Source organism: Corylus avellana, chromosome 8 (assembly GCF_965113065.1).
Source record: "Corylus avellana chromosome 8, dhCorAvel1.hap1.2, whole genome shotgun sequence".
NCBI classification, from domain to species: domain Eukaryota; kingdom Viridiplantae; phylum Streptophyta; class Magnoliopsida; order Fagales; family Betulaceae; genus Corylus; species Corylus avellana.
In genome coordinates, this window is record NC_142497.1 from 8,162,812 (window position 1) to 8,176,104 (window position 13,293).

Consider the following 13,293-nt stretch of genomic DNA (forward strand, 5'->3'; position numbering starts at 1 on the left):
ATTCGTACGTACTCCCATTATATATATATAATTTCATTCATGATGTTTTGAAATTCGCTTGGAGCATTTTTTAACTCAAAGGGCATGACATTCCACTCATAGTGGCCAAATGGTGTAACAAATGCTGTTTTGTATTTATCTTCATGAATTTGAAAAAACATTGGCTTAACTTATTAATTTATCACATCTTTTTTGTTTGGAATAGGATATCTTATCCACTTTAAGACTTTATTAAGAGGTTTGTAATTTGAGAATAACTTCTATAAAGTCTTGGTATAAACCAACACTTTTATGCCCACCAATAAGAGGTTGACACTTCAGCTTGAAACAAGATAACAAAATGAGAACAAAATATTGGATCATACCAAATTTAAACCCTAAAAAACTATTCATCTACTTTTTTACATTAACCATCCATCACGCTACCGCCGTCGCTCATTCGGAAGCCGAACGTCGCCGCCCTAGATGGCACAAACTCCATCGGACAAAGCTCTGTTACATTCATCCCTCTCTTTGTCTCGATTTCATTAAGCAACATCTCATGGCGGTTTTGGTCTAAGCTTATGGCAGTGGGCATGGTAGTGCAAAATTGAGGAGATCTCGAAGTTGGGCGTTAATGTATCAATGGTTGAGCGGTAGATCTGGAGAAAGAGAGGAAGCTAAGAGATCCGGCGGCTTGGGCAGTTGATGAGAGAGAGAGAGAGATAACTTACCGGCATGGGTGGTGGCATCCGACATCTAGTTGGCGGTGGAGGCGTGGTGGGTGGTGCGGCATGGGTGGTAGATGTGTGTGTGTGTGTGAGAGAGAGAGAGAGAGAGATGATAAATTGCCAGCATGGGTAGTGGCGTCCGGCATCTGGTTGGGCGGCAGCATGATGGATGGTTAATATGAAAAGTAGATGAAGAGTTTTTTTAGGGTTTAAATTTGATATGATCCGGTGTTTTGTTCTCATTTTATTATCTTGTTCCAAACTAAGGTGTCAACCTCTTATTGGTAGGCACAAAGGTCTTGGTTTGTGCCAAGACCTTATATAGAAGCTATTCTCTTGTAATTTATTACTAACCTTGGAGCTTCTCTTTCTAATTCTGCATTTTTTTTTTTTGTACGTAAAAGGCTGAACAAGACGAAAGGGACTTGTTTTTTCTAATTATTCATTTGTTAAGCAATTCTTTAATCTCGGTTTTACAAAATTTCATTAAATCTTGACTCATTTGGATGGGTCTAGCTTTAGTAGGAATATTTCTTTCATTGAAGGTTGGCTTTCTTCTAACGTATCATAACTTGTTGTTTTAATGATCAATGTTAAAGCTTTTAGGATCTGTGGATCAATTAAACTTAAAGTGAAGTCAGGAAAACAATCAAAATGAATTGGCCCTTTATGAAGGCTTGATTCAACGACTCCGAACATGCTAGTGCTGTAATCTTTATGTCTTGCATCTCTTAAACACAAAAGTACATAGGCATTGATTCTTAGACAGACTAGAGGTTTTACTGCAACTTGAATTAATCATATGTGAAGAAAATTCATTTTCTTTATATATATATATATATATATATATATATATATATATATATATATATATATTGCAACTAAATAAGACCGTTCATTTTTTGTTTTCTTTTTAATTGTTTTTGTTTTCAAATTTATAGGAGTATTTTTTTTTTCTTATTGGCAAAAATTTAGGTTTATTTTTTGTCTTTTTACTGGCATTGAGAAGGATATTGTCAATTTTTTGATAATTTAGAGGGACATTATTCCAATTGAAAGTTTAGAAGAAACATTATCAATTAAGTGGTAATTTGAGGGGTACGTGAACTTTGCCATTTTTTTTCCTCATTTTTTGTCTTCAAGAAAGTGCCTATCTCTCTCTCTCTCTCTCTCTCTCTATATATATAGGCACTGTTTGGCAAGAGCCCGTTACTATTCATCCAAAAAATTTAATCCTCAACATTCTTACTCTTTACACCACATCAATTATTTTTTACTATTATTCAAATAAAAAAATCACTATAAAACAAAATTTTTTTCACTTTTTTCATATCAAACATTCCAACTTTTTTCTCTTTTTTCTCACATCAATTAATTTTTGTTACCGTTCTTGTCTCCTATACAACTTTCCAATAACAAACAAAGCCATATATTTTTATTAAAATTTCCGGAAGATGCCCTTGAAGTTAAGATACAAAGTAAAATTGATGGCAAGTACTTAGTTGTCGTGGCCACGTACTGTTTTGTGATTTACCTATATAGGGTCCAGCACAGCTCTATTCCTCCAAAAATGTGTTGGCATTAATGGTAGCTACTTCGAGTACTATGCAGCTACAGTTGAAAAATAGTAACTTTTTTTTTTTTTTTTCTTTTTTCTTCTCTCTTTCCTAATCAATAAAACCAAAATAAAATCTTGTTAAGAATGATATACGTAATTGGTTAATCATTATATAAGACATAATAATATGATAATGTTATGCATTTTAGTTAATTAATTAAACAGCAAAAAAAAAAAAAAATTATTTACCAACTATTTTTTTAATACAAACTCTAATGGATTATTTTTTTTTTTAATATATATATATATTTTTTATTTCATACTCTATTCTCTTTAAATATTATTTTCCATATTTTTGTATTATTTTCTTAAACCACCGAGAGAGAAGAGAGAGAAATGATTAGAAAAAATAATACATAAGTTAAAATTGCTTGCCTAGATTGAAGTAGATAATCAGAAATCAAAATATGTGTTTCAGATAACGAGAATGCAAGCTGTTGGATGTGATTTTTGCCTCATATTGGCTACATATATACACAACATAGAAGTTTTATTTTTTAGAACATCTGCTGGAAATGCTCTTAAGTAGCTAGCTGTTGATACTCTTATGTAGCTATTTGTTTTGCTTCTCCTCATCTTTCTGTATTCTTTGATTTTTGTTTAACAAAGCTTAATTAATTATCATTCCTACTATTTGTATGTTAAATTCGGCAAATATCTAATTTTCCTCTCTCCCCTCTCTCTCTTAAAAAACTTGAAATTAAGTATAGACCGTTGAAAAAACTATAAGAAATGTACCCTTTTTTTTTTTTTTAGCCAATTCCGTTAAGACCTACGCAACATTTTGTAACTTTTTTACAAAAAAACTTAGAAAGCTAATAAATGATCACTCACGCTATCGTCTTCGACCACGGCCGTCAATGACTAGTTTAATTAGTAGAAATGCCGCGAATCATCACGATGCAATTAGATGTAATTATCATTTGTATATTTCTTGACTTGAAATGTAAGCAATTAAATTGGAAAAAAGATGCTACTATATAATATCTTCTTTTCACTTTTTGGAGTTATTTCACAACAATCACTAAAACGTCACATAAACAATATATATTTCGTACACATAATATAATCTATGATAGAGCTTATGGGTGTGATAGTTTCTTAGATTTGGCGTGACAAAATGTACTCCAATAATGAAGCACTGCAAACTAAAAACCAATCTCCATACAGAATAATACTACATGATTAAGTGCAAAAAAAAAAAAAAAAAAATCTTCAAATCCTATCAGTATTAATCGTCTTGAGTTTCGTTGATTCATTAATGGAGTTGGGTCAGATTATGTTTCAATCGGACTTGAAAGAGTACATGTGCAGCTTACAGTGGACATATACTACTATGGTTATGCACAAATAAAATAATTACAATTGATCTTTCACGCTTGCCTTTATAATAAACAAAAACAAATTAGGGAAATTTTGAAAAAGTGGAGAGATCAAAGTTGCTTCAAATGAAACAGTAAAGATTACATCGATCGATGAACACTTGACAAAGGAATCTAGGGTACACCTAAGAGGATAAGAAAGTAGTCTTAGATTTGCTGTGGAGAATTTCCCTAGCTAGATACCAAAGCACTTGATAAGAGAATCAACCTTCCTTTTTTTCTTTTTTATTTTTATTTATTGGATAAGAAAATTAACCAACATATAATACTATATATCTGGACAAAGTCTTAATTTCACTTGTCATCATTTGACTAAAAACAATAGGTAAATGAATTTTTTTTTTTTATTATTAATATGCATACAAAATTTTGTGGAAATGATTTTTTTTTTTTTTTTTATAAAAAAAAAAAAAAAAGGAATAACAAGTAGCGTGTGAGGTGATTATTTTATAACTCCTAACTTTTATAAAATGCCTAATCTGTCTCTAAAAATGACCCTTTCGCTTAGGAGTGAGCATAGAAAAATTTGAAAGGCATAACAAAAAATATTGTTTCCTCTCTCCACTATCATCATTTCTAGGATAACCATCATTGGCTTTGAAGTGTGAAAATGAAAAGGGAGACTCTTGTTGCCTCTTAAGTGACGAAAAAAGAGCTACTCGTTTGTTTGTAGTAAGACAAGCAAGAGATCCAATTTGTGGAAGATCCGCTTGAAGTATATTGACATATCAAATAACGTTTAATTAACATTTGGTATCAGAGCCTTATGTGCTTGTTTCCGCCATTATGAATTGAATGTGATTATATGATTTCTACTCAGAATTATAGCAGAGAGATTTTACAAGAGCGAGCGTAGAAATTAGAATGGCATAACAAAAAATATTGTTAACAATCATAATCCCTATGGTAACCATCGCCAGCACTAATTTGAAGTGATTGTGCAAGGGACGTAGGCTGTAAAACAAGGAAGAATTCTGACTTGTGGAAGATCAGATTGAAGTGTGATATATCAAATAACCTTCATTCATTTAACGCACGTGTAAAACCTTCATTAAAGTTTTAGTTCACTTGAACGATATTTTTGCAATAAAAAAAAAATGGGTCAGAAATATTTTTAAAATGTTATTTGAGTTAATTCAAAAGCCAAGGTGTAACACCCCGGTCACAACCCGTAAGAGAAATACTTATTCCTGAACGAATTGAATAATACATTTTTCAAAAATACCCATATTTTTTTTTATTTTATTTTAAACTTAAAACAAGAAAAATAAAGTGGGTGGCCGACCACCCCAATGGATAGTCATCCACCACCCACAAAAGAGGCCAAGGTTAGTCACACCACCCCTGATTTGCTTCAGGGGTGGCCGCGGCCACCCTTGGAGCTCCACTAGTTAGGGTGGTTGTGGCCATCCTCAGGGCATCAGGGGGTGGTCGCAGCCACTCCAAAAGGTCGTCTAGTGTGGTCATGGCCACCCCCATTGATTATCAGGGGTGGCCTAGCCACCCCAGATTTGCTTTTAGGGTAACACCCTAAAAAAGATAATTGAAAGTTCAATGTAATTAAATAAAACAATTATAATTAATAAAAATAAAAATTGCACCGCGCCACCCCTAGCCACCCCAGATTTGCTTTTAGGGTGGCGCGGCCACCCCTTAAGTGCAATTTTTATTTTTATTAATTATAATTATTTTATTTAATTACATTGAACTTTCAATTATCTTTTTTATGGTGTTACACCATTTCACTTGAAAATGGAGAGCATCTTATTCATTTTTTGTTTTTTTTGTTTTTTTTTTTCCTGATGTTATATTTCTTAATGATATTGCTAAGAGAATACCTTCAATCCAGATGGGCCATAAAAGCTCACTTTTACTACCTCCAATAAAAGGCTGACACAACATCTAAAAGCACTAAGTACAATATAATAAAATAGACAAGAAAAGACTAGATGTTATAAACATAAAGAGACATATTTTCACTTATCCCCTAAGTCTCTTGCTCTTGTGTGTGTGTGGCTACCGACGAGACCAAGCCAAGCAATCTCTGAAACCTCTACATGCGACTAAGAACATCCAACTAGGAATCATATTGTGTTGATTTGCTATTGTTTTGGTTCTGGGTAATTTGCTAACTTTTTCGCCCACATCAGACTAATTTTTTGCATACATAAGGATCTTGTTCCACCAAGACTTTTTGACTGAGTGTTTGGGAATTTTTTTGACAGGTGATTAGTTGTTGTGGCTTTGTGGCTTTTGGAATAGTGTTTTTTTTTTTTTTTTTGGGTGCACTTGTAGTGGTTCTTTAGAAGAGTGGGCTTTGTTGTGCATTGGCTGTTGTTGGGTGAATTTTTTTTTTTTTTTTTCTTAGCATCAAACCAATTTTATAGCCAATTGAAATGGAGAAAGTGCTTTTGATCATGTGTTATTGTGTTTGTTGTCATTTGGTGAGATAGTTATTGGAGGCTGTAAAAATGAGATTTTGCAACCCATCCTGATAGTATTAAGTAAAAATTATTATTTTTTCTATTTAATACAATAGCCTTATGATTCTATAGATTTACTTCTTTTATCAAGCATTTGTTCATGTAGCTTTTGTTAATGGAACTACGGTTACTAAAATGTAATTAATCACTCGGCCTTTAAAATTCGTACCTTCATTTTAATGTACTGTGTCCTTTTGAGTTTTGGTGATTTTTATACAAGTTACGTAGTAATAAAAAAATAACTCTTTTTTGGGAGCTCATCTCCCAAATATTCTGACAATATTTTTTTTCGTTAAAAAAATTTAAAAAGAAGGCCCTCATGTAATGTCATGTGGCATAGTATTGCGCATTACTTTAAGTACTGAACCAATATACTTATTCTCATCCTGGGTCAAATTAATTTATTATATTTGCCTCAAATCTTTCTGTCACTTACAAAATTATTTTTTTTTCTTCTAAAACTATTATTTCCATGCAAGCAGGTGCCTTTCGGTACTAATTTACAAACACACACATATGAATAGTATAATGATTTATTTTTTTTTTTAATATTCTAATATACATATTTATCATGCTTTTCAAATCAATATTTTATTTTCAAACTTTTTATATGGGTGTCTTGATGTAATATATCATAACTAGTGGATCATTCCCTTCACTCTTCCATTAGAAATTAACTACGTTCTTACTTGTACACATGCTTGCAAAAACCCATAGGTTAACATAAAACTACGTTCTGGAGTGTTGGCTTTCCTCAAACCTGTTCTTGGAGTTGGAGAAAGATTTTGAAGTTGAGGAGTATAGCTAAAAGGATTTTGAAGTTTGAAGTTGGAAATGGGGAGAATATTCACCTTTGGTTGGATTCATGGCATCCTTCAGGTATTCTATATGAGGTTTATGGGCATAGGGCTGTTTATGATGCTAGAAGCAATGTGGAGGCTAAACTCTCTTCTGTAATTCTTAATGGAGAATGGCATTGGAGACTAGCCAGATCTGATGCTCTGGTTGAAATCCAAGCTAGGCTTCCTGAGATTAGTTTTGCTCCTTATGATAAGCCTGTGTGGACTGCATCTAGGAAGGGAATATTTGTTAGTTCAGAAACTTGGGAGTTGCTGAGAGAGAAGAAAGAGGAAATTGTCTGGTGGAAATTGGTTTGGTTCTCATATGTCATTCCCAAGCATGCTTTCATTTTGTGGCTTGCTATACAAGATAGACTTGTAACAGGTGAAAGGTTGCTTAAATGGGGGTTTCAAGGTGATATTAAGTGTCTGTTTTGTCATAATCAAGTTGAAAGTAGGGGGCATTTGTTCTTTGAATGCAGTTTTAGCTATAGAATCTGGAAATTTTGTATGGCTCGATGTGGAGTGGACAATGTTCCAGTTATTTGGGATGAGTTTCTGCAGAAAGGAATTCAAGAGTGGATGAATAAGACTCTTAAAGGTTTTCTTTGCAGATTGGTTCTAGGCTCTGTCATCTACAATTTATGGTGCACTAGGAATGAGCTAATGCATTCTGGTCAACCTAAAACTGAGGAGCAGCTTTTGAAGAAGATAATTTGGGAGGTGAGGTCAAGAATTGCTGGGAAGGGAAAGTTTCCAAGAACTAGAGAGAACCTGGATCTAGCTTCTTTGTGGAATCTGCATGTTGACTTGCTGTTATAGTTTCTGTGCAGGCTTGATATTCTATTTTCTGCCTTGCTCTTCTTCTTGAAGGCTGGTCTCCTTTTGGAGAGGTTTTTAGTATTGCTATTGGTGTTGAGTAGTGTCTTTGAAGTTGTTTGCTTAGTATTCTTTTTTGGTTTTTAGACCCTGCGTGGTTTCTGCAGATTTGGTTCCTGTTTGTTGATTCTTTGTAGAGCAGCCCTGCTTTGGATTTTCTTTTGGTAGTGCTGGTTTTGCCATATTGATTGTTGTATGCTTTTGGCTTGCTTGGAGCAAGTGTGAAGCCCTGCGTGGCTAAGGTTTTGGCCTTTTGAGAAGGCTTGTAATTGGAATATCTTTGTAGTTTGGATTGGTTGTTCTTGAATGAAATTCCTTATTCATCAAAAAAAAAAAAAACTATTACTTAACCCCAAAAGTCACTTTGCTAAAAACCAACCAAGGTTCATATAGTTAAAACAATTAAACAACATATATTTGAATCAAATTACTTTAAGATAAATAAATTGCATAAAGTATATAAATGTTAAACCTTAATCATCGTTTTAATATTCCAATATGCATCTTTATCATGCTTTTCAAATCAATATTTTCTGTTCAAACTTTTTGTATGGGTGTCTTGATGTAATATATCATGACTAGTGGATCATTCCCTTCACTCTTCCATTTGAAATTAACTACGTTCTTACTTGTACACATGTTTTGCAAAAACCCATAGGTCAACACAAAAACTATTTCAAAACCAGGCAAACCTGGCAAAAAACTATTACTTAACCCCAAAAGTCACTTTGCTAAAAACCAACCAAAGTTCATAAAGTTAAAACTATTAAACAACATTTATTTGAATCAAATTACTTTAAGAATAAATAAATTGCATAAAGTATATAGGTGTTAAGCCTTAATCATCGTTTTAATATTCCAATATGCATATTTATCATGCTTTTCAAATCAATATTTTCTTTTCAAACTTTTTGTATGGGTGTCTTGATGTAATATATTATGACTATTGGATCATTCCCTTCACTCATTCATTTGAAACTAACTGCGTTCTTACTTGCACACATGTTTTTCAAAAAAACATAGGCTAATATAAAAACTATTTCAAAACCTCCAAGCCTAGCAAAAAGCTATTACTTAACCCAAAAGTCATTTAACTAAAAACTAACCATAATTCATAAAGTCAAAGGTATTAAACAACACTTATTTTAATCAAATTACTTTTAGAATAAGTAAATTTCTGTAGAGTATATAAGTACTAAGCCTTGATCATCATTCTAATTATACATCAAAATAAAAAGTTTCTAAAGCTGGAAAAATCTATGGCTTACAAATGTATTAGAAAACTTATGATAGTTATGATGGAGTTGCTTTTCCTCATTCTCCTAAAAGTACAAGCTAACCATCTTGCCCATATCTCTTTCCCCCCCTCTTTCCTTCCCATCCAGCATCCTCATTTCTTTGAACTTGATAAAGTTCAAACTCATAATCTTGTCCCTTCCAATTTTTCTCCCGCTCCACTGCCCATCATCTATGCTCACTCCTTTGGTCTTGATGAAGTTCAAGGAACGATTCATACATGTGTTGCAGATGCAATTGGAGTTTGCGAAGAAAAGTCACAAGAAAAATACGAATATGGTTTTTGTATTCTTCACGGTTTTGAAGAATGCGCGCATCCTCATGGCCGTAGCGTCATTGACGAATCTCACAATTTCTTAATACATTGCCTAGGTCATGCAAAGTGGAGGGAACTTCGATCTTGTTACTTATCATTGGCTGAAAAATCAACCAAGCACTCAGATGTGTTTTATACACAGAATCCCTAGAGCAAACGTTTGATAAAGATTTCTTAATTATTTTTTCTATCTCCACCCATTTGTTGGTCGTCAAATTAATTACCTACACCACAAAGTTGGAAACCATGTTGCGACTTGTTTCTCTCAATACCTATCAGTCTTCTTTGATACCGGTAAAAAAGACTTCAACTTGTATATATTTCTACGACATAAACAGAATGTTTATTTTGGATTATTTGTTTTCATTCACTACAAGATTTTTGTAGTGCCTCGGGTAATTACTAGGCTATGATTTGCTTAGTCAAAGGATTAGTAAGGGTTCTCGATTCATTAGGAGCCGTTTTGGATAAGTTTTGGGGGCTTTTCAACACTGACCGAACGTTGGCCAAAAAGACCACCGAACGTTCAGAACCAAAACCAAGAAACCGCTAGGTAATTATTCACCGAATGTTCGCGAGGGGACCACACCGAACGTTCGTTGACCAAACTTTGACCCACTAGGTAATGACTAAACGTACACCTGCAAGTCTCAAACACTGTACACACAGTACACCGAACATTCCGCCATAGACCACCAAATGTTCGCTACATTACAGACTGTCACAGTAGTAGCTTTAGCTTTTCTAAACCTGTAAATACTCCCTCCTACGCCCTTCTAAACATCATTCTGCTTTCTAAGCCGTATAGAAACTTTGCTTGAGTGGTTGGTGAGTTTGAGAGAACGATAAGAGCTTTTCTTGGAGGTTTTGCTCAAAAGAGGTTACCTTCTTGCCCTAATTTTTGTTTTACTTAGTTTTTATTCTATTTAGATAGTATTCCATAAGCTTGGTTCTAGTTTTTGAGATTATCGTCCTTATTAAGTTTTTATCTGATTTTAGCATGATTTAGTGTTTCATTATCATTTAGTGTATTTATTTTTGCATGGTGATGTTATTTTAAGCTAGAGTAAGTTAGAAAGCTTTCTTGAAGCCTTAGAACCTGTTTAGAAACCCGTTGGGATGAGATAAGATTTTTGCCCTAGACATTCTAGTTGAGCGTTCAGCCTTAAGCCCTAACGTTCACCTAGTTTGGTCGAACGTTCACTTACCAAACAACAACCTCTGTTTTTTTTTAAGTTCTTGGGCTAGAGTTTGTTTTAGCTCGAACGTAGAATTGATAATAGGTCTTTCCACAGATTTTAGGCGTGTGTGCAAATCAAAGGAGTTTTTGGCTGAAGAATACGACTTGGATCAGTACAAACTCACATGCTACTTGCCATTATTTTTTCTGCATTCTACGATTATTTTGTGTACTAAACATACATTTTTATAACTCTTATGAAACACATTTTGATGTACTCTATGAACTCTGCTTTTGTGAAAATATTTTGCTTAAACAAGATAATGAACATAATGAGATTTGTAGAACATGCATGTAAAAGAAGATTAAGACTAATTGCATCGTATGACATGGTACACCGGTACGTACGGGATAAAAGTCATGGGCTTACTATACATGTTAACTCTATGGTCAAAAGTGTGGATGTCTTATATAGGCGTTGAATCCAATGGTTATTTTGTGACCGGCACAGCTGTAATTTGCGGGTCACTACAAGACGTACATCATTAGTAATATGGACCACTCGAGGTCGGACTCGGTTGGGCTGCTAGTGTTATGAGCGGTAGCATACAATGGTCGAGGCACCGGCATTGTATTATAGGTCCCTCAGGACAACGCCAACCCTACTGAGAATGTGTAATATTTCGGGTAGACCCTACAGTTTGAAGTGTCACTTGATTCTCATAATTACAACATATATTATAGTTATATTGCATCCATAAATAATTGTCATGTCACAATGCCACATAATTTTATCAACAATTGAGTTCATCATTCAAAAAACATAAGCATCATGTGCATTTTTACTTACTAAGTCTTTAAACTTACCATTGTATTATTTTCCCTTTATTATGAAACATATGTCGTCATAGCTAGTCTAGCAGAAGATGGATTCAAAGAACCAATTAGTTGTGACAAAGGACTTAATTCTGTCATTTTTTAGAATCTAGACCCAGTGTGGCTCAAATCCATGTGGGATGTTGGAGGAACTAACCGTCAAGCGTTGATCAAGATTTTGATTATATTATCTTTAGTTAAGCTTAGGCGTTGATGCTATTTTAAAACAATCACTAGTAATCTGTATTATTATTTTGATGACCTGTTTCTGACCAATACATTTGGAGATCCAATTATGTTACGATGCTTTATGTTTATTCTGGTTTGAATTATTGCTATCTATATCCCTTAGTTTAAATTCTTCCACTTTAGTCTTTCTTCGAAGATGATGAGATCCTTGAGTCTTGTTCTGAGAGAAATTAGGCTAGAAGGTAAACCATGAAGTCAATTACCGGTTAATTGATTTCCAATGGGCGTTATAATTTTCAACATAGATATCTATACATTTTTCTAAATTATGGAACATTTAACACTTAAAGTAATGTCAAACAAAACTTTTATCATTATCATGACCATTGATTGTCACTCTTTCTTTCTATAAACCAAATAAGTAATTTCCCAATAGATTGGTTCATTAGGTGTAACAATTTATCCCTTCGTTGTATAATCTACTTATAATTTATCCTTTTGGTTTTGGATAATCTTCATTAAAACCCTTTATCGTTGTGTATGAAAGTGAAATTTTAGTACCCTTTATCGTTGTGTATTAAAGTGAAATTTTAGTTTTCTTGTAAAAAAAAAATGAAAAAAAAAAAAAAAACACGCACACACTTTCAAGTATTATATCTTGTTATTCCAATCATATAAAACAACATCCTCAAACAATATTGGCATCAACATAGTGAAACTTTTTCTTATAGATATGCTAATAGATAAAGAAGCATTTTAAGAAGAAATCAAACATTAAGAAATTAGAGATATTCTTGTTGATTTGAATCATAGAGATGATGATAACTTGATGGCCTTGGAAATTTAGTAGTCATGTCTAGTGGTACAACATGTACAATAAGCTTCTTTTTTTTTTTGCTTTGTTATTGGTGCATTAACTATAATTTTTACTTAATTAATTTACCTTTCTTCTAACTTTACTCAAAACATGTTTTCCCATGTTCTTCACTACTCACTTTATTTATTGAGGTCCATTTCACACATAGAGCATGCTTTGGTTACAGATTCATATGGGGGCTTCTCAAGAAATGTTCGAGAGCAAGACTTTCTATAACAGTCCTCAATTGATCATCATTTCAAAAAATACTATTTTGAGTTATGGAATAATGTAAATTAGGGACATTGTACTACCTAATTTGATATCGTTGTGTTTTCTAGTTACCATTTTGGACCCAAATTATATCATTTGGGAGTTAAATTTTATATGGAATTTGCTAATCTTGTTTTATACTTGGAAATTTTAGGAGTTACTCGCTGGTTTATTAACACCTAAAAGTTACATACTTTATATATATATATATATATATATATATATATATATATATATATATATATATATATATATATGTTATTATTACTTAACACTAAGTTATATTTGAATCAATATCTATATGTAATATTATATTTAAAGGAATGAGAAATGTTTATTTTCCATCTTTTACTCATCTCTTGTCCATCTTTTAATATAAGAGATTGGCAAATCCAC

At 33.0% G+C, this 13,293-nt stretch overlaps 1 protein-coding gene across 1 annotated transcript; it reads left to right on the plus strand.

Annotated features, from left to right (window-relative positions):
• Nucleotides 1-3,210: 3,210 nt before the first annotated feature.
• Nucleotides 3,211-7,854, plus strand: LOC148584071 (uncharacterized). The gene is made up of 2 exons (XM_088518727.1): nt 3,211-3,274; nt 7,073-7,854. Exons 1-2 carry the CDS (start codon nt 3,211-3,213, stop codon nt 7,852-7,854), a joined length of 846 nt encoding a protein of 281 aa, XP_088374853.1.
• The last annotated feature ends 5,439 nt before the right edge of the window (nt 7,855-13,293 follow it).

What these genes read in the sequence shown, in the direction of transcription:
- LOC148584071 (XM_088518727.1), top strand. Translation starts at nt 3,211, where the DNA reads ATGCCGCGAATCATCACGATGCAATTAGATGTAATTATCATTTGTATA. An exon ending in TATATTTCTTGACTTGAAAT is followed by an intron (nt 3,275 to 7,072) that starts GTAAGCAATTAA and finishes GGCATCCTTCAG; the next exon opens with GTATTCTATATGAGGTTTAT.